Here is a 19,800-nt window from a genome sequence, read left to right on the forward strand (position 1 = left end):
GTCATTGTTTTCACTCACAGGGTTCTGCCAGTTCTCTTCTTCTTCACTCCCTCTTGAGTACCACTTAGTGGAAACACCTATGATCTGGCATGAAGCACAGAGTTACTGCAGAGAGACATACACCGACTTGGCCACTGTCGGCAGCATGGAGGACCAGGACAAGCTGCATCAGTGTTTAAACCAGAATGATTTTAGCGGTGCAGTGTGGATAGGACTAGAGAAGCGGGGGGGGGGTGTCAGAGTGGCACTGGGCCCTGGCAGACAGAGCTTTCTACAGGGAAGGACAGACTGAGTTCAGGAACTGGCGAAAGGGAGAGCAGGATAGCCCAGACCACGAGAACTGTGGGCTGATGGGAGATTCTGGCCACTGGCATGTTGTGCCTTGTAATAATGAGCATGAATTCATCTGCTACAATGGTGAGAATATGTTTTTTTTTGTTAACCTGACAGCACATCAGGACATAATGATTCTATGAATATGCAAAAGCGAAATACCTTCAAAACGAGTCACATGTAAAGACAAACTCTTACTTACATCTTTATAAATTTACAGGCAAATGTGAGACTGGGACTGGTAGATTTGTAAAAAGCAAAGATGCAAAGACCTGGAGAGCCACCCAGAGCTACTGCAGAGAACACTTCACAGAGCTGGTGAGTGTGAGGAACCAGAAGGAGAACCAGGAGATCCAGGAGCTGGCAGCGGGAGAGAACGTGTGGGTCGGCCTGTTCAGAGACTCCTGGAAGTGGTCGGACCGAAGCATGTCCTCATTCACAGGCTGGGTGACAGAGCGCGTCCCTAATAATGCTGGAGGGAATGAGAACTGCGTAATGTCTTTTCAAGCTAAATGGGCGGACAAACCGTGTGAAGATCGCAGACTATTTCTGTGTCACAGAGGTGAATATACTTGTCTGCTCTCATTTCTCACAGTTGATAAAATTGTATGTCTCTGATGGAAGTGGAAGTAATTATTTTTGTTGCTCTTGAAAACACTGTGGATTCTTGGACTTAGTATTTCCCTGTCTGGCAGCACCAGTGACATAGTGAGAGTGAAGCTGGCCATAGATTCACCTTTGGCCTTGACTGACCTTGGGGTGGAATCAGCCATCTTACAACAGGCAAGTGTTATCTCATCTAGAGGCTCATTAGATAGTATTGTGAGTAAAACTGTTCTCCTCATGATATTGATGATGTAGATACAAGATAACATGAAAGGAGGCAGGAAATTTGTGTTAACACTTTGCAGGTCGTTAGAGGATGAAACAGACAATAATCACTTCTCGTTTTTTCTGGTCTGAACCCCATTAAGATGCTCTTACCTCCACAAAACAACAACAACAAAAAGATCCCTGGCCTACACTGCAGGAACGCTCCCCCTCTGACACACTGCTTGCTGTAGTGTTAACAATATAACCTGAACCCTCTACAGTGGACTTGGTGGTTATATTTGAAGGGTAGCATGAAAAGGAGAGCTATCAATGTTTCAATAATAGATCTTTTCACTTGAGAAAATTCGAAGGCCTTTATGGGAATAAAGCTACACCTGGCTGGACATAGATCAGTTCCAGTGCATTATTCTATGTTTCACAATATAGCAATAAAAAATGCAATGACACCTACAACCTAACATCTATTTTTTACCATATAAGATACATAATGGACCTGTCAAGTTAGTATGACCAACAATTAACGACTAAATGAACAAAATGATCACAAAAAAACTTTAACACTACCATCGTATACTACACAAAGAAAACTCTTCCAGACGTGATATCAGGTTCTCCCACAGGTATTTGTTATTGAAATATCTTCCACTTCCTCCTCCTCCTCCTTATGGAAGACTTTACCATTCACATCCCTCCATCTCACTACGCCGTCCTCCAGCATCCCCTTCTCCTGCAGTCGCTCCTTCACCTGATACATAAAGAAGAGCTAAAATCTAGTTTATGCTTTTAATATGCCATAGCTTTTTAATATACAGTAGCAGACCAAGGGCAGCTGTCCTGCCAGGTGGCAAGGCTTGACATGATGCCTAAAAAGTATGTTTTAGAAAAGGAAACTATAAAGAGTCTTGATCACTTACAAAGTTTTACATTTCTCTTTCAGCCTTCCTAATGTCTTCCTCAATAAAAAAGATACTAAAAATAAAAAATACTGAAAATGAATGAAATATTCATTTACATATCAGCTGTCAGCTACCAAAACATAGTTGTAATAATGAAGATACCAGAAGTTACCATGTTATTACTCAGTATGTGTATTTCACCACTGTATACTGAAGTGGCACCAAATACTTATATTTTCTCACTTTGTTTTAAAATCAATTGATATACATGGAATTTAACCAATTGTCACGACAGTGTCATGCTTTGTACACAGGGATTGAACAAATGGGTTTAACCTTTAATTAACAATAATTGGTTAAATGTTTTATTCTGTCCTATTCTAGGATCGAGGGTCTGACACAATGAACTCTCAAGTCCTCAATTTTTCATTAACCTCACTGTATATTCATAACATTTTAACAAAAGATCCTGATCCAATCCACATACACTAAACCCAACATGGAAGGGCTCAGGATCAGAGAAGACGGTCTAAAATGATTCACAAGCAAATGCATCATTGGACTCTGTTTTAAGCAGTAATTGGACTGCATACAATCAAGTTCCTTTTTATCTCACTTTAAGTAAATGCAGATATAAGCTCCTCAAGAGAATATATTTATCTATAGTAGAAACCCTGTCTTTCCCTCCAGATACACACAACAACAACCAATAAAATGCATTTTACAAATATTTTAATGTAAATTTCCATCAGAATGTACAGCAATATATGTTAATAAATAGTTCATTGTAATTGTACAGCCCAAATAATATATTACATAACAATTGATTGAAACAAATAAACATGATTTCACAGCATGTTGGTAGAGGAGACTGAACAGGTGCTGCAGGGTGGAAGAAGGTCGTGTGACGGGGGAAGATTACTGCTGTAGATTTACTGTTGTAGTTGTGCTTCTATAAAAGGGCCGCTGGGATTATCGTATTCAAAGCAAAAAATTATGATTTTGAGACACTGTTTTGACTGGCTATCTTTAAATAAATCTCGTCAAAAGACCAGAGAGGTGAAGTCTACTGTTGTTCACAAAGGGATTTGTCGTTTCTAATGTTTTTGTCACCCATAAACAATGGGAGAATTTGTATGAAGTACTCTAGGAGTATCAAGTGTAAAGATATTGTATATTAGTCTTGACACTTGTCTTTCCTAAAATGGAACTGAAGAATAATTTGGCTGTTCTGTTTTCTGTAAAAAAAAAAAAAGGCAGTTAAACTTAGTTGTCAAAATGATGTCATGAAAAATCACCCTAAGCCAGATACTGGTAGGTGGCAACATTTGTAAGATTGGTCAGTTTGCCTGAGAGTGTTGAACTCTCACTCAAGTGACGCCAATTAAATAAGAATGTTGCAAAGAGGCCTACAAAAACCACAACTTCTATTCCTTTCAAGTTTTTCCAAAATGTACAGGTGTGTGGAGGGCTCAGGAAAGGGAGTGTGAGACGACCATTGAAACAATGGTAACGACAACTTGATGATGATCTGAGAAACACAAAGACTGAGATCTGCCATCCTGCCTTCCAGCTCCAGTGCATCTTCTTTTTCCCCCCCAAACATTTCTGACATAACATAAACGTGTTCAAATACAATTTTCCTAACATCCTTCACTTATTCTAAACATTTTATTCTGACCAGCAGCAATTCAAACAAAATATATGGCTTCCCACAATAAATGGTTGAAACAATAAAACATACAAAATTCTTTGTCTATCACAACTGACATTACCAATGGAAAATTTTTATTAAATCTCAAAAAATGTCACTGATAGCATTTGCCATGTTATAGATATTATCTTTTAGATGTTTCCTATTCTCTTTAGAGCCTTTACTAGCACACAACCGCAGTACAAACTGCTGCATCTGTCAGATACAGTACTTGGTAGATACTATAATATTCTGCAACAGAGGAGGGTCAAGTACTTCCCAAATTTCCATTTCAAGTGCATCCTATCAAGTTTAAGGCCTGAGGTGTGCTTTGATTCCTTGACTGAAGTGTCATTCTCTGTGTATTAACCAAGTGACTATTACACACCTCATGTCTTTTCATTGCTGTCTGGAGAGACTATAGATTTGTGCCAAGTCACTTTTTGATACATCTCTTGGTGTGGATCGATGCAGTCTATGCAACATGGATATGATATGAGCTAAAGTCCTTAAAGCCAACTAGGGGACTAGTGGGAGTGGTTAGCATTTTTCAAACAAATATAACGTTCAACACAGTGCTGCTTACCAACCATGGGCAGAATGAGAGACAGTCAGAATGTACAGACTATGTGGTCACCATGGGTTATTGTTACCATGGCGAACATGGCGGGTCATCAGTGGAGTCTGGAACCAGTCAGGAAGTAGATCTGATTGGCCAACAAGGTAACAAGACGAGGACTGGCTGCTTCCAGGGCTTCAAGCACAGCGACCGGTCTGCCTCCTGTCTGCCTCCTGTCTCTCCTGCTCTCGTTACTGTTTCTTGGCTGTCAGAGGCGTATCTGTTAGAGGTGCGGTGTTGGGGGTCACCTCTGGGTGTGCCCGTTGACTTGGCCCCTGCCCCAGTGAATGTTAGGTAGTGTCAAACACCTCCTGAAGTGCTCCAGCTGGGCCTGCAGTCTCTCTCTCTCCTCTCGCACTTTCTGCCTCTGACTCACCAGCTCCTGACAAATGAAAAATGGATACAATTTACATTACAAAACCCAGATTTTCTGGCACTGACTTGCAGCGCTTACAAACGGGAGTACAAACAGAAAATGGAAAATCTGACGCAAAAAGATAGAAATACAAAGATCTGTGAGAAACAACTAGACAGGCGTACAGTATCAGCCGACAGCCAGTCAGAGGTACTTACCCCCATACTGAGAGAGAGCTGCTCTGCAGTCCTGGTGAGACTGTAGTTCTGTGCTTCAAGTCTCTTACACTGACTGTGAAGAACTTGTCTCTCTATACTCCATTCTAAAAAGAAAGTAGAGAGAAATATGGAGATGATAAAGACAAAGGGGGGGAAAAACTAGATGCTAAGCTGAATTAACTTTTGGGATGAGATGCCCTAGTCATGCACTCTGATAACCCTTTCACACACACACACAACCTGAGAATATTACAGTATGCTGATCTGGGTCTGTCCCATGTAGGAGGCAAGTCACACTGAGCCTCAGACACAGCAATGTCCTGTGGGTCATCGTCAATGGCAGATGTGTTTACTTTCTACCAGAAGTGTGACCAAGTCAACTTGGCTCGAGTCCCAAGTCAGTCTCAAGTCCTGAGGTACAAGTCTTAAGTCAAGTCCCAAGTCTAATTGTAGAACCCTGATCTTTGCAGGGTGATTTTGTGGGATCCACTTTCCCGGGTCGACCCTTTCACGCTGCCAGTCGACCCGAGCATTTCCCAAGTCACTAGTGTGAAAGGGGTGTAACAGTGAGAATCTGTCCTTTAGCAAGCAGCTCTTTGAGAGTACTTCAGTATGCATACACACTCTAGCTTTTACACTTTTAATGATGGGAAATCCCTTTTAGAGCACACTTTGTACACTGAAAATAACATATAACAAATCCACAAACTTTATTTCATTCTTTCAATTCTTTCAATGAAGAAAGAATCTTTCAGTGAAGTAAGGGAATCTTACCATCCGTGTACTCCTGGAAGGCTTCGAAGATAGATTCAATCCCTTGCCACTTCCTCGGAGCTTCCTCCATCTCCTCCTCCTCGTCCTCCTCCTCCTCCCCAGACTCTTCCTCCTCCTCCTCAGACAGGTGGTCCCGCTGCCCTGGAGCGTCCCGCTGGGCCACAGGGGAATGGAAGTGATGACCGTTGATGTGCGCATGCTGAGGGGCGTGGTGAAGATTTGGTCTTTTCAGCGGAGAGACGCTGTGAGGCAGCGAGTGGTCGGCCTTCACGGCGGCCTCAGAGATGCAGTTTGAGACTCCTTATGAGAAAAGAGTGGGACACAGAGGCAATGTCAGCCATTTCTAACACATCATCATAAAGAGGCAATATGGTCGCCAATAGACATTTCACTAGTTTATTTCCTAGGGTGTTCCATTTAACACCACTAGATGGCAGGATATTCCCTTTTTACAATTCACCACCAACTCCACAGGTCATATACCTATGGGAGAGAGTGGCTAACCTTTGTTCTGCAGTGTGCTGTGTGTGGACTGCAGCACAGCCTGGTGGAAGTGCTGAGCAAAGGCCTCCGGTGTGAATCTCTCCCAGGGCCGACTCCGCCCGTTCTGCACTGGATTGGGCTCCTTTCTCTGGGTGGAAGCAGCGACTCCATTCTGGAGGCCCTGGAACTTCTTGGTTGGGTGACCCTCCATGAATCCAGTCCTTTCAAGATGGGGGGCCAGGGGTGGAGGGATGCGGGGCGCTGGGGTGTCGACGGGGGGCTTGAATGGGTCTGTATGGAAGGTGTTGTTAGGTTTGTGGGAGTAGGGAGGGGAAGGGCTGGGGGAGTCTGGGTAGTGATGTCCGTTTGACTGACACGGCAGGGGGGCTGATGAGGAGTCACCTGAGGAGAAATTTGAACATTGCATGAGAAAGCGCTTTTTGTAACACTTAACGTGTGTGTGTGTGTGTGTGTGTGTGTGTGTGTGTGCGCGTCTGTCTGTCTCACCGGTTGAGGGAGCAGGGGGGCTGCTACATGGAGGTAATGGGTTATATCTGAGTGTGTCTAAAGTCACAGTCTTCCTCTGTATGGCCTTCAGCAGCTCCTCCGTCTTCTCCTTATCTACAGAGAAAAAGACAGAATGAGAACACCTGTCATTCACATTTGAGAAAAGAGAACATTAGAAATTGACTGGCAGCAGGAGAAGAAGGAAAAAGGTCAGTAAATGGATAAGTAATGTCTTGACCCATATGAAAATATAGTGACATATATTTAAAAAAAAAAAAAAGACCACATATATGTGCATACATATTAAAATACATCCCCAAATCTATTTAAATATTTAATTTTAATTGATTTTGACCATTTGAAAATATCTTTATATATAATGTGTTATAATCTCAGGGATGACAATTATAGACTAAATTGTCTAGGATGCATTGCATATGAGTATTATCCATTGCATTGCATATTTCAATTAATTCATATATTTCCTATATTCATCTATATTGTACATTATTTTATCCTGTACTACTGTAATATGCTTTGGCAACACTCAATACTACTTGATTCCTGCCAATAAAGCTTTTTCTGAATCTGAATCTACAGTATATGTATACATTAATAGATATATTAGTTTAATAGTTATATTGCAGGAGTACATAAAGATTTAATTGATGCTATATTTTCAGTAGCAGGTGATGGAGCGGTTAAGACTCCTGACTCCTGAATCAACTCTACCGCTGTTGGAGTTAGGATTGACTCACACCACAGCCTTCTCTCCTGAGCCTCCCTCACTCTATTTTCCCCTCACCTCTCCGACAGTCTCGATGAAGAAAAAAAACACTGTGAGTGGAGCTGAATGTTATATTTCTGCATGGGGAATCACCAGAACAAGTGTGAGGTCTCCGAGAGTGAAAGGTGGAGTGTGAGAGGACGCTAAACAGGCTGTTACCTCTCCTCTGCTGTGGGCTGACATGGGACAGGTTGAACATAAGGAGGAAGTCTTTTTTCCCCTCCAGTTCGGGGGTGCTGTCCATCTGCTCGGCAGTGTAGGGGGTGGACAGGGGAGGCGGGGGCGTCGGAGGTGCGCAGGCCTTCCTCTTGCCCCGTACGGCCGGCGGGGAGAGGCTGCGCTCTCTTAGCATCCTCCTCCTTTTCCTCTTCTTCCGCTCGACAAGCTCGTCGCGGTGGGCCAGCGTGGTCAGGCCACACACGCGCAGAAAATCCACTTTCTTTGGAATGGAGAAATTTGGGGCGGGTGAATCATCAATCGCTCACGTCAGAGGAAGCATTTCGAGACCTTGGATATAAATATACGGCGTGTGTCTGTGTGATTGTTTGTCTGTGTTTGCGTACCTCAGAGGACGTGTCCAGTTTGAGCGGAGGCTGTTCTGTCACTCTCCTCAGATGAGCTTTCACCTCCTCCTCATCGCTCTCGTCATACGACTCATCCAGGTCACAGTAATAACCTGGGGAAAGTGGAGAAAGAGAGAAATTATCATTATCATTATAAAAAAATAGCAGGCCGGTGGGCTAATCTTAGTTTTTAATGACATAAGGGTTAGTCATTCAACCATTCCCCGTAGTCACTCAATCTTTTCCTCCCTCCCTCGTTCCCTCCTCCCCCCTGCTCCTATAATCAGTGCACTCTCTGGGCTCCAAACCTCTCTCATTTCCGCCCCTCCCCCACCTCCCTTTCCGTCTCCATCATCCGACTCACCTCCCTCCCTGGCCTCCCTCCTCCTCTTCTCCTCCAGGTCCAGCTTGCTGAGGAGGCGGCGGTGCTGCTGCAGGACCTCGTCGTACACCAGCATGCTGTCGGGCGCCTGACTCTGCCGCTCCCTCACCGGAGAGGGAGAGGGAGAGGCCGCCTGGCGATGGCCCATCTGCTCGGTGCAGGTACTGGGGATAGACAGGGGCGCGCAGGCCCTCTGGTGGAGGTTACTGAGGTGATGGCGGTGGTAGAGGTGGTGAACGGGTCGGTCCTGCTCGGGCTTGTTCCAGGCGCCTGGCTCCGGTGCACCGGGTCCCCTCAGTGACAGGTATCGCTCTGGGACTTCCGCCCTCCTCCTGCCTCCTTCCTCCAGCTTCTCCCCCCAGCTCAGCGGCCTGTCGGCTCTGGTCAGGCCCGGAGGCGGTCGGCTCGGCGGTGTAGGAGGGTTGAATTTTCGACGGGCATCCGTGGGGGTGTCGACGAGGGAGGCCGGGTTCCAGAGAGTAGTCGGAGGTGGGGCAGGGGGGTGAGGGGGAGCTTTCGGAGAGATAAGGGGAGGTGGAGCGCCGAGGCGGGGAGGTATGTCTTTGTTGCTCAGGTGGTGATGGACTGAGTTGGTCCTGTTTAGAAAAAAATGTATTATAAAATTGTATTCATGTTCTCATTGGACATTTTCATTACATTTGACTGTCAGTCTCTGTGTAATCTGAGCGGCATTATAGAAAAAGTACAAATCATCTGCTGATTTATGTGGCTTTCCCACCTGTGGCCATCTCTCCTTGGCTCCGCCCCTTTCCCAGGTGACCTGAGGCCCAGCTCCAGTGGCCCCTCCCTCTCCTGGCCTGGCCGTCGCTGGCGTGTTAACCATCCCTCCTCACTGGCCCTCTGAGTCATCATGGCAGCTGCTAGAGCCCCATGGATCCCCCCGGCAGCAGCGGCAGCAGCAGCGTGATGCTTCCCCAGATGAGAGGGCACCAGGCTGGGCACAGGGTGTGGGATGGAGCCCATGGAGGGGTGAAGGCCAGGCTGCAGCGACAGAGGTTTAGGTACTGCAAGGCCCGGGTGGTCTGGCTCCTTGAGTTTATCTGGAGATAGAGATAGAATGAATCATTAATTATTACTTTTAATTAATCATATTCAGCAGCTTTGATAAGGGTGGGCAGGATTACCAATAAACTGCTCAGGTGTGTGCGGGGTTGAGTAGGTTACTTAAAAAATGTAAAAACTCATCATCATTGTAATCTGTAACATAATCTAAAGGAATTACCAAACGATTACAGATTACTTTGGCATATTTGAGGAATAAAAGTACAGATAAGAAAAAGTAAAAAAAAAATTACAAAACAAAGGAAATTTATTTCAGGTATGCATACAAACTTTTTTCTTTGGTGTCACATTTTCATTTTGTAAGTGGGAGAACAGCTGCCACTATTTAAATGGCTTCTTGAGATTCTTGCTTTCACTGTAAAAGTATTCCCAGAGGTAATGCTCTAATTTTTCACAAGTATCTGTAATCAGAATACATTATTTTTCATGTAATATGACACAGGGAAGTTTTTGCAAGTGTGCGTGCATGCATGCATGCGTACGTGTATGTATGTGTGTGTGTGTGTGTGTGTGTGTTGGTACCCAGTCTGTTCGGGGTCAGCCTCTCCCCCGGCCTGGCCCTGTCCTCCGGTGCTGCCCTCCGAGCCTGCAGCTCAGCCAGGTAGTGGCTCTCCACCGCTCTGACCATCTGCTGCTGTCTCTCCCTCTGCCTCTCCTTCTGCCTGTCCAGCTCTCTCTCCCGCTCTCTCTCTCTCTCCTCCTCCCTCTCTCTCTCTCTCTCCCGCTCCCGCTCCAGCCCAGCCTCTCGCTCCCTTTCTTTCTCTCGTTCACGCTCTTGCTCTCTCTCTCGCTGGCGGAGCTCATTCTCCATCTGTAGCCTGTGGGGGAGGTTGACAAGTATGCACACACACACACACACACACACGCACGCACACACACACACACACACACACACACACACACACACACACACACACATACACATAAACACACAGGGGGAGAAGGTGAGAGATGCAACACCCAACATGAGGCAGATATTAACCACACACTGGTGAACCTCACACAAACATTTTTGCCCAAACATACACACGCTCACACATACACACACAAATACACACACATACTCCACTTACCATGAGGAAAATAATCCATACACAGCATGACTGAGCAAGAGCAGATGAACACTTAATAGGTATCCACAGGAAAAGGACACACACGCACAGGCGCACACACACACACACACACACACACATACAAGTGCACACATTCACAAGCAATCAATAGCACAATAACAAACCTACAAGATATGCAGGAGCCATTACAGACCCAGACAATAAATACCATCCATTTCAAACACAAACATTTCCTCTGCACAGTATGCCACTGTGCAACAATGTGTCTTGTGAAGCTGAGAAAGGCTGAGTTTGAAGTACTGAAAGAAAACAGAGAGGGAGAGACAGAAAGGGCGAGAGAGAGAGAGAGAGAGAGAGAGAGAGAAAGAGAGAGAGAGAGGGAGTGAGAGAGAAAGAGGAGAGATTTTCGTACATGCATGTGTGTGAGTTGGTATGTGCGTACTAGCTTGCATATGCATGTGTATGTGTGTGCATATGAGTGTGTGCATGTATGTGTGTGTGTGTGTGTGTGTGTGTGTGTGTGTGTGTGTGTGTGTGTGTGTGTGTGAGACAGAGCGAGACTTGGAAGGGCAGTGCGTGTGATGAGTGTATAGGAGGCACTGTGGGGTGTGTGCTAAAAATATCACACACTCAGCAACCTGTGCCTACCCTGCAGAGAGAGATTACACAGCCCTGCAGAGAGAGAGAGAGAGAGAAAGGTGTGTGGTGAAGAGAGAAAAAGAGAGAGAACGGAAGAAAGAAAGAAAGATAGAAAGAAAGAAAGAAAGAAAGAAAGAAAGAAAGAAAGAAAGAATGAAAGAGCAAAAGAGCGAAAGAACAAAGAAAGAAAGATGTGTACGTATGTATGTATGTATGTACTGTATGTGTGTGTGTGTGTGTGTGTGTGTGTGTGTGTGGTACCTCTCAGCCAGTGCTGTGTGGTTTAGCTCCCCAGGGTAGCGGGCTCCAGGCAGGTGCAGGTGGAGGGCAGAGGGGTGGAGGGGAGGGAAGGCACCCCCTGCAGGCACAGAGTAGAACTGCGACCGCAGCGCAGAAAGACACAGAGACTCCTCCATCCTGCCAACGACGGACAGAGGCAAGTCAATAACACTGCCTCTTTGGAAAAGTTCATAAACAACAGTAATGTCATAGCAGTGAAGGTGGGAGGACGGTATATGCATGATGGTATAGGAGGTTAATGATGTAGGAGAGAGGGGGCACAGAGGGAATGAAGGGTATGGGAAGAATAGGGGCAGAATAGGAAGAGCACCTATTTAAAGGAATACGGCAACTTTTTGGGAGATTGGCCCGCCATTTACCCGTTAAGTGAATAGAACATTAAATCACCAAAATCATTCCTCCCTGGTAGAGAGTGAATGATCCACTGGGGTCACAAGGATGATTTTGGCGTCTATGTTCTCATCATGTAACGGGTAAGTTGACTAAACTGTATTCCTATAAATTAAAATGTAGGTTAGGGTGGTAGGAGTATAGCTGCATAGTGAGGTGGTGTTGTAATGTAATTACCCTGATGTAATTTGGGTGGTAGTAGTGGAGTGTTTTTGTAATGTAAAAAGATGGTGTCTTTTGGGTGGTAGTATAACCTTTGTATGGTAAGAGAGTGGAGCAGTTAAGGAGGAGGTACTTCACAGCAAATTTTCCAGTGTTAGTAAGTGTTGGTTGGGCTTCTATAAACACTGGCAGCACTGATTTTAACACTTTCAGAGTCAAATGAACGCTGACATATTTTGCTACGTTACCTTTGTAAGGTAAGAGGGTGGTGCAGGTAGGCAGGGTGATAGTAAGCAGCAGCAGCAGCGTGGGCAGCGGTGGCGGGGTCGAGGCCCAGGGGCAGAGAGGCCAGCCGCAGCTCGTCTGAGGCAGCAAAGGGCCGGATCCCTCTCAGGTACTCCTCTGGGACGGCACCCGAGGGAACCACGGGGTGCATCTGCCCAGGTAAACTGGAGGAACGGGGTGAGATGTTATCGTACATATTATGTCACAAATAGGTCATACAATATAAATGTAATCTTAAAATGTTAGTAGCGTACTTTCCAAAGCGTGTGGGTACGAATGTTTTTGCGAGTTAAAGTCAAATATAAATCACTTTACTCAGATGCAAATATATAGCGTCCAAATGTGTGTGTGTGTATGCACAAGTGTCAGGGGCGCTTACCTAAGGCTCTGTATTCGGGGGTCTTGCATGACAGTGCTGGGGGTGAGGCCAAACGGGTGAGCCAGAGGGTGAGGTGAAGGGATGGGGGGCGTCCTCTTGTCCTGCTGGGGCTGGGTGCTCTCAGCACCCACCCGTTCCCTGCTGATCCCCTGAACACCCGGCTCAGCCTGACAGACAGACAGACAGACAGACAGTGTGAGAGGAGACATTACTATGTGTATCCATATTGTTGAAGTGTGTTTTAGAGTGAAGCCATTTAAACCGCCATTTAAACAGAGGAAGCATTCAGGAAAGAGGAGAGGAAAATGAGATGAAGAGATTGGGTAAAAACCTCCTAGCTGCACCCAGAGGCTCAGCAGAGTGGAAAAGTGGGTCTGATATGTCATAACAGGTCAAGATCAAAGTGGAAAGATGATCCTAATATCTGGCCAACTGCTCTCTCTCTCCTTCATCGTTCCCTCTCTCTCTCTCCCTCTCTCTCTCTGTGTCTCTGTCCCTGTCTCTCTCTCTCTCTCTCTCTCTCTCCCTCTGTCTTCCCACTTAGAGGATTTGGTAGCCACAATACAGCTTGCATTTGATCCCTGATTGCTTATACTAAAGTTACAATCCTCAATTTACCACCACAACAAAAACTCGAATTACAAAGGGATGTTTCCCAAACTTCCACATAAACATAAATGTAAGATTGGCAAGAGCACATACGATGTAAATGTGTCATCCTGGACTCAAATCTGGCCCAGGACCCTTGTCACATGTTATCTTTCTTATCTCTCTCAACTTCCAACAGTCTAACAAAGGTAAAATGCTAAAAAAATAACCTTAAAAAATGTAACATTGTCCTCCATTTGCATGTTTTTTGACCCTGGGACCAAGCAAACACACTGAAAAAAGTAAGTGCGGAATGAGAAATAGTGCCATCCAGTGAAGCCAGGAAACCATTGACTCTGTTCATTATAGAGAAAAAGATACATTTCCACTGTGTCAAATCTTGTGTTGCTACAGCAACAGATAGCAATAGAGGTCAGACTCACCATGGACAAACCACAAACAAATTACCCTTCTCAGCAAAACCCAATCTGCTATAGCCTAGTTTAAGAACAAACTTCAGCTGCAGTAAAATCTCTACGCTTTGAATGGCTTTGAATAGTTTTGAATATCTCTGTCATGGAAAGCAGATTCAAACCAAGCTTTCCAATGATGAGCCGTCTCCCTCTCCCTCAGCAATCTCCAATGTTTCAAAATGAGGGGGAAAATGAGTTGGGGGGGGGGGGGGGGGGGGGGGGGGGGGACACAGAGGCGGACGGGGGGACGGGGGGGGGGGGTCTGGACAGCAGCCATCACATTCCTTGACCCCTGACCTCCCAGCAGATAGCCAATGGCCTTCACAGATGCAGCGACACACACACACACACACACACACACACACACTCCGCTCCGATTGGATAGATCTTCCTGTGCTCCGGCGTTCTCTGTTCTAGGACAATCTGCATACAGTAAGGACAAATATTGAATCTATGCCAAGCTGTAGAGCTCTCTCTCTCTCTCTCTCTCTCTCTCTCTCTCTCTCTCTGTCTCTGTCGCTCTCCTGCTCTTTCTTGCGCTCCCTCTCTTCTTTTCTTAACATCCTATTCTCTGTTTTCCTGCCTCCCCCCTCCCTCCCTCCCTCCCTCCCCCCCTCTCTCTCTCTGAATGTCTGAATGGGAGCCCCAGGCAGGCAGAGCCACAGAGTGGTCTTTGTGAAGGGGGAGAAAGGCAGCTCTGATCCAGGGGGAAGTGGCTACTGCGGGGGCTAACCCCTGCATTGTGCGGGGGGCCTGGTTCCTCGCCCCAGCTTAAATTCACTCACACACCCACAAGCAAACACATCCACACATACATACACAGCTCCCTCTTCACATCCTAAGCCTTTTGTGGTGAAGGGTCAAGTACACACACACACACACACGCACACACACACAGACACACATACACACACAAACACTGCAGGAAACTGAACACAATAGGTGCCAGTCTCCGCAGCCCCAGTGTTTCTTTACAAACCCCTCATGTGTAGCTGAAAGAGACATGGGAGAGGGAGACAAAAAAAATACTGAGACTGATTAGCGAGAGGAAGAGAGAGAGAGAGACAAGACAGAGAGAGAGAGGGAGAGAGGGAGGGAGGGAGGGATGGTTGGTTTTGACAGTTTAATGTTGACAAGCACTGGGACTATTTCTTTAATGGGGGGAGCAGCAGCAGGAGGGATAGAGGAGAGAGAAAGAGACAGAGGACTCATCTACACACAGAGAGAGCATGAGAGAGAGAGAGGAAGAGAGAGAGAGAGAGAGAGAGAGAGAGAGAGAGAGAGAGAGAGAGAGAAGGATTAAAGAGCGAGGGAGGAACCAGAAAGACAAGGAAACAAAAATAAAGCTATATGGAGAGAACAGGAGATGTCTTGTTTCAAACTTGTCTGGAATAGCAGCAGATAGACATTATAGAGCGCTCTTATGCATCACATTAACTGTTCAGGAACTATGAAAAACAGCCTTGTTTTTAGCTTGACCGCCATGCAGTTTTGAGTTTATCTAATTCGTTTAGAAAAGGTTTCATAAACCGAAGGGTTGTAGGATTTTCTCAAGCCATGGAGGAGCATGTAATCCTTCAGCTACAGTTAAAGCATGAAAATCACTAAAGTTGGTTTTCACATGACAGCGACGATATGTCATTCAGGCGTAAATACTGCCTGAGATTTGGGTTTGTGTGTGTGTGTGTGTGTGTGTGTGTGTGTTTGAACATTCATTACCTGGCGTCCCTCGGCCCTCCGGAGGCCGTTGCTGGTCTTGGTGGGGGCGATGGTGACTACTGGGGGGGTGCCGGGGACACCGTGGCCCCTGCTCTGGCCCAGGAGGGGCCCTAAAGAGCCCCGCTTTGGGGTGCTGACTGGAGAACTGTGGCTGGTAGCCGGGGAAGAGACAGGAGAAGACTCACCACTGAGGGCAGAACCTGAGGTGGGGAGAGGGGGAGAAGAAAGGGAGGATGTAGGGAGGGAAGGGGGGGAGAGAAGGAGTGAGAGGGGAGGAGGAGTGACAGAGGGAGAAGGAGGAATGAGCTTGAGGTATCAGAACTTTGCTCAGATTAAAAAGATTAGGGCATCAAACATCCCCTCTTGACACAGACAGTACACAAAAGGACAAACAAACTTTTTTTGTGAATGTGCTGCCCTATGAAAAGATAAACAAAGATTCAATCATTTTGAGTAAAAGCATTCTGGCAAAATATGACAGAGATAAGGGAAGGTAAAAAGAAACAGGAGAAAAAGAGGCTAGTAAAAGGGGAGAGGGATAAGATGTACGATTGTGTCTGGTGATTGTGTGTGTGTGTGTGTGTGTGTAGGTGTGTGTGTGTGTGTGTGTGTGTGTGTGTGTTTGAAAAAAGAGGCAAAAATCAGAGGTAGAGAGAAGGAAAGAAGAATGTAATGAAAGAAGGTGTTAAAGAGAAGGTGGGGTGTGACATGGAGGAGGAGGAGGTGTAAGTGTGATAAAGGGAGACAGCGGTGAGTGTGTGTGTGTGTCGTCAGTGGCATTTTCTCTCCCAATACTCTATTACTCTAACACTCACCAATCAATGCGCATACACACACACACACATACACACACACACACATACACACACACACAATTACACAAAAAAACACTAACATGTTGAAAGAAGGCAAAAAGGGGGAAATAAGATTGAAAGAGGGTGGGAATGTATGAGCTCACCTAGAGAGAGCTACAGGGAGATAGAGAAAAGGAGATGTTACAGGGAGAGAGAGAGAGAGAGAGAGAGAGTGAGAGAGAGAGAGCTTGTTATAATTGGCTGTAATTAGATTCTCATTATGAGGAGATGAATGGAAACGGATGAAGGAAGAGACGGAGAGGGAGAGGTCAGAATAGGTCAGCTCTTATCCAACACCTTCATTAGGACACCAATGACACACACAAACATGCACCTACACCCACACCCACACACACACACACACACACAACACCCCCACTACTCCCTAGAGCTACCAGTCAGTGAAATGTTTCCGATTAATCCCGAACACACCACTCTGGTCTCCAGACAGCAGCAGGATCTACATTACACAGTTAGCATTGGCACTACATCTCAATATAAGGTCCAATTTTCATTCATCAATATCTCATCCACATCCTATCTTAATGGTGTTTTTACAGGTCAGTTGCTTGGCTCAGTGCCCGCTGACTTACTAAACTCTCTTTCGATGAAGAGTGGTGCCTATGCTTTAGAAGATAGATACAATGAAAATGCGTAAATATATTAAATGATTGAGAGACTAGTAGAGGTGGATGTATTTGGATGCGACCAACAGAGAGTCTGCACTAGATGTGTGTGTTCAGGACCATGTTGGCTATCCAGGACCTGCAGTTGGAGGCTGTTATCCTGAAGAAGGTGCACCGCTCACCTCTGGGATCCTCGGCCTGCTTGGCCAGTTTACGGAGGGCAGCAGCGAATCCGGAGTTTGCAGACTGGGCAACTGCGTTCCCATTGGTTAGTGGGCTAAGGGGACTGACAGTTGCCGTGGTGCGAGTTGCCGTGGAGATCATTCCTAATGATGGTGATTTGGACTCATGGTTCATACCTGAAGAAAGAGTGTGAAGAAAGATATGAGGAGCTTATTTCTAAAACTCTTAACAAACTCTAAAAGAAAAAAAATAAAATGTTACCTGAAGTTCATCATTCAGTATCTCTACAACACAATCCAGCTGATAAAAGTGTAGCCATTTTGTCAACCAGGACTTCAATTACCTACTGCCATCCTTTAAAACGCAGCAAAATTGTTTTCAAAATTATTTTTGTGCTTTGAATCATTTTTTAGGAGTAGGTGTCGCTTTTTTCACATGGAAGGTATCTCATTTACTTTGGAATGAAAGTCCTCATACTGAAGTGCTCAAAGACAATGAGCAAGTGTGCGCATGTGTGTGTGTGTGTGTGTGTGTGTGTGTGTGTGTGTGTGTGTCTGCCTCCGCGTCTGGACGTCAAAGTGAGTGTAAAGCGAGGGTCAAATCCAAGAGAGTGGAGGGAGTAGTAGTCCTGTGTCAAATAGAGCGCTGACCCTAATAGCAAATCACACACGAGTGCACACATGTCCATTTCCTCAAGGGAGCCAGCCAGCAAATCTTAAGACCGCGGGTGTGTACACACTCAAACATTATGAGGTATCATTACATTTTTACGCAGTCACAGATGCATGCATGCCACACAAACACCCGCTCACACACAAACACACACACACAGCCACACACAAACTTACAAACATGCACACACAACGATCTATATTGACCACACTTAGTGCAAACATGGTTAGTGTAACCTCTGTCTTCACCCTCTACCCTCTCACTGACCCACTAATGTTAATTACAGCTGGAATTAGCCAGCAGCCCCCTGCCTGCTACAGCAATGACCTCATTACCACTGCAACACACACACACACACACACACACACACGCACGCACACACACACACATGCCACAGCCAGAACAAACAAACAGTCAAAGCAGTAAACACACTCATGAAAAATTCATATGCACACATTGAACACCATTATTGAATGTTCCACTCATCACACTTGTGCTGACGATTTTAAAGCATTCGAAGAAAAAAAAAAAGGGATATTCAGATGTTGGGGTTTATTAATTGAAACTGTCATAAATCTATTCAAGTCATATTTAGAGAAACCGGAGATGCCTTCTACTGTACGTTCTACCTGCCAGGCTTCACGCATGTGTGCACACACATGACACGTATGAGCACAAACACAAATGAGAAAGAGATAAATAGAGTGATGGAAGGAGAGATGTAAGGAGGGAGTGAGAAAAAAGAAAGGCAGAGGGAGAGAAACAGATGAAACACGCGCAAGAGAGAGAGATACAGAGAATCAGACAGACAGAGAGAGAGAGAGAGAGAGAATGAGAGAGAGAGAGGGAGAGAGATGAAGAGAGAGTAAAAGCTCAGATCCTGACAGGGCTGAAGCTGCTTGTGTGTCTGTGCGTGCGCATGTGTGTGTGTGTCTGTGTGTGTGTGTCTGTGTGTGTGTGTCTGTGCGTGCGCGTGTGTGTGTGTGTCTGTGCGTGCGCATGTGTGTGTGTGTGTGTGTGCGCACGTCGGTGTGTGTCTATATCTCTGTCTCTGCTGAGCCCAGCAGTCAAGGGAGAGATGATAAGACAGTTTCTATCGACTCTCTCTCTCTCTCTCTCTCTCTCTCTCTCTCTCTGTCTCGCTCTCTCTCTCTCCCTCCTTCCCTTCTCTCTCTCTCTTTTATCTCAGCATACTGCCGCTTATTTAACAAAAGGCAACACGCACAATCTCCTTTTTTCTTTCTTGCTTTCTTTTTCCCTTCTTTCTACAATCTTTTCTTACAAGCTGTTCTTCTGACATTTATCTATCTCATTCACACACATAAACACACACACACATAAACACACACACACACACATAAACACACACACAGACACAAACACACACACGCACTAACATATGCATGTGCGCATAATTCAAACATACATACAGACACACAGACACTCACCCTCCCGCTCACTGTTCCTCTTGCTCGTCGTCTTTCTGTTCCTCTCTATGAGACTCTTTCTCTCTCTCCCTCTCTCTCTTTTGCCAACACTCTCCTTCGCTCCCCGTCTCTCTTTGCTCTCTCTCGCTCGCTCGGTCTTCTCTCTCTCTCTCTCTCTCTCTTTCCCTTGCTCCCTCTTTTTCTCTCTCTCTCACTCACTCTATCTGTAGCTCTCTCTCTTTCTTGTTCAACCTCCTGCTTCCTCTCTCTCTCTCTCTCTCTCTCTCTCTCTCTCTCTCTCTCCTCCTAGAACAGCCCTCTCAGCCTTGCAGCTGCTACGTGGTCACGTGACCTCTTTTCTATCCACTCCCCCCCTCCCCTCCCCTCTCCCTCGCTCCTCCTCTCTCCATCCACCTCCCTCCTCCTTCTCCTTCCCCTCCCTCTTCATCTATCACCCTCTCCATCCTGCCGCCTCCTCCTCCTCCTCCCCCTCCTGCTCCTCT

At 45.8% G+C, this 19,800-nt stretch overlaps 1 protein-coding gene across 1 annotated transcript; it reads right to left on the reverse strand.

The window, feature by feature from the left end:
• Nucleotides 1–4,424: 4,424 nt before the first annotated feature.
• On the reverse strand, nucleotides 4,425–19,382 carry LOC139659509 (genetic suppressor element 1-like). The gene is made up of 16 exons (XM_071537810.1): nucleotides 19,319–19,382; nucleotides 17,198–17,374; nucleotides 15,536–15,735; nucleotides 12,756–12,922; nucleotides 12,340–12,540; nucleotides 11,501–11,656; nucleotides 10,050–10,345; nucleotides 9,184–9,505; nucleotides 8,427–9,040; nucleotides 8,063–8,175; nucleotides 7,659–7,938; nucleotides 6,713–6,826; nucleotides 6,227–6,607; nucleotides 5,723–6,022; nucleotides 4,949–5,052; nucleotides 4,425–4,757 (listed from the first exon to the last, which is right to left on the reverse strand). The coding sequence occupies exons 2-16, from the start codon at nucleotides 17,370–17,372 to the stop codon at nucleotides 4,620–4,622; spliced, it is 3,561 nt and encodes a 1,186-aa protein (XP_071393911.1). The 5' UTR covers nucleotides 17,373–17,374; nucleotides 19,319–19,382; the 3' UTR covers nucleotides 4,425–4,619.
• Between the last annotated feature and the right edge of the window lie 418 nt (nucleotides 19,383–19,800).

The sequence above is a fragment of the Centroberyx affinis genome, unplaced genomic scaffold (assembly GCF_046629955.1).
Source record: "Centroberyx affinis isolate AG114_WGS23_722 - 3 ecotype Tasmania unplaced genomic scaffold, CSIRO-AGI_Caff_v1 ptg000189l_1, whole genome shotgun sequence".
Taxonomy (NCBI): domain Eukaryota; kingdom Metazoa; phylum Chordata; class Actinopteri; order Beryciformes; family Berycidae; genus Centroberyx; species Centroberyx affinis.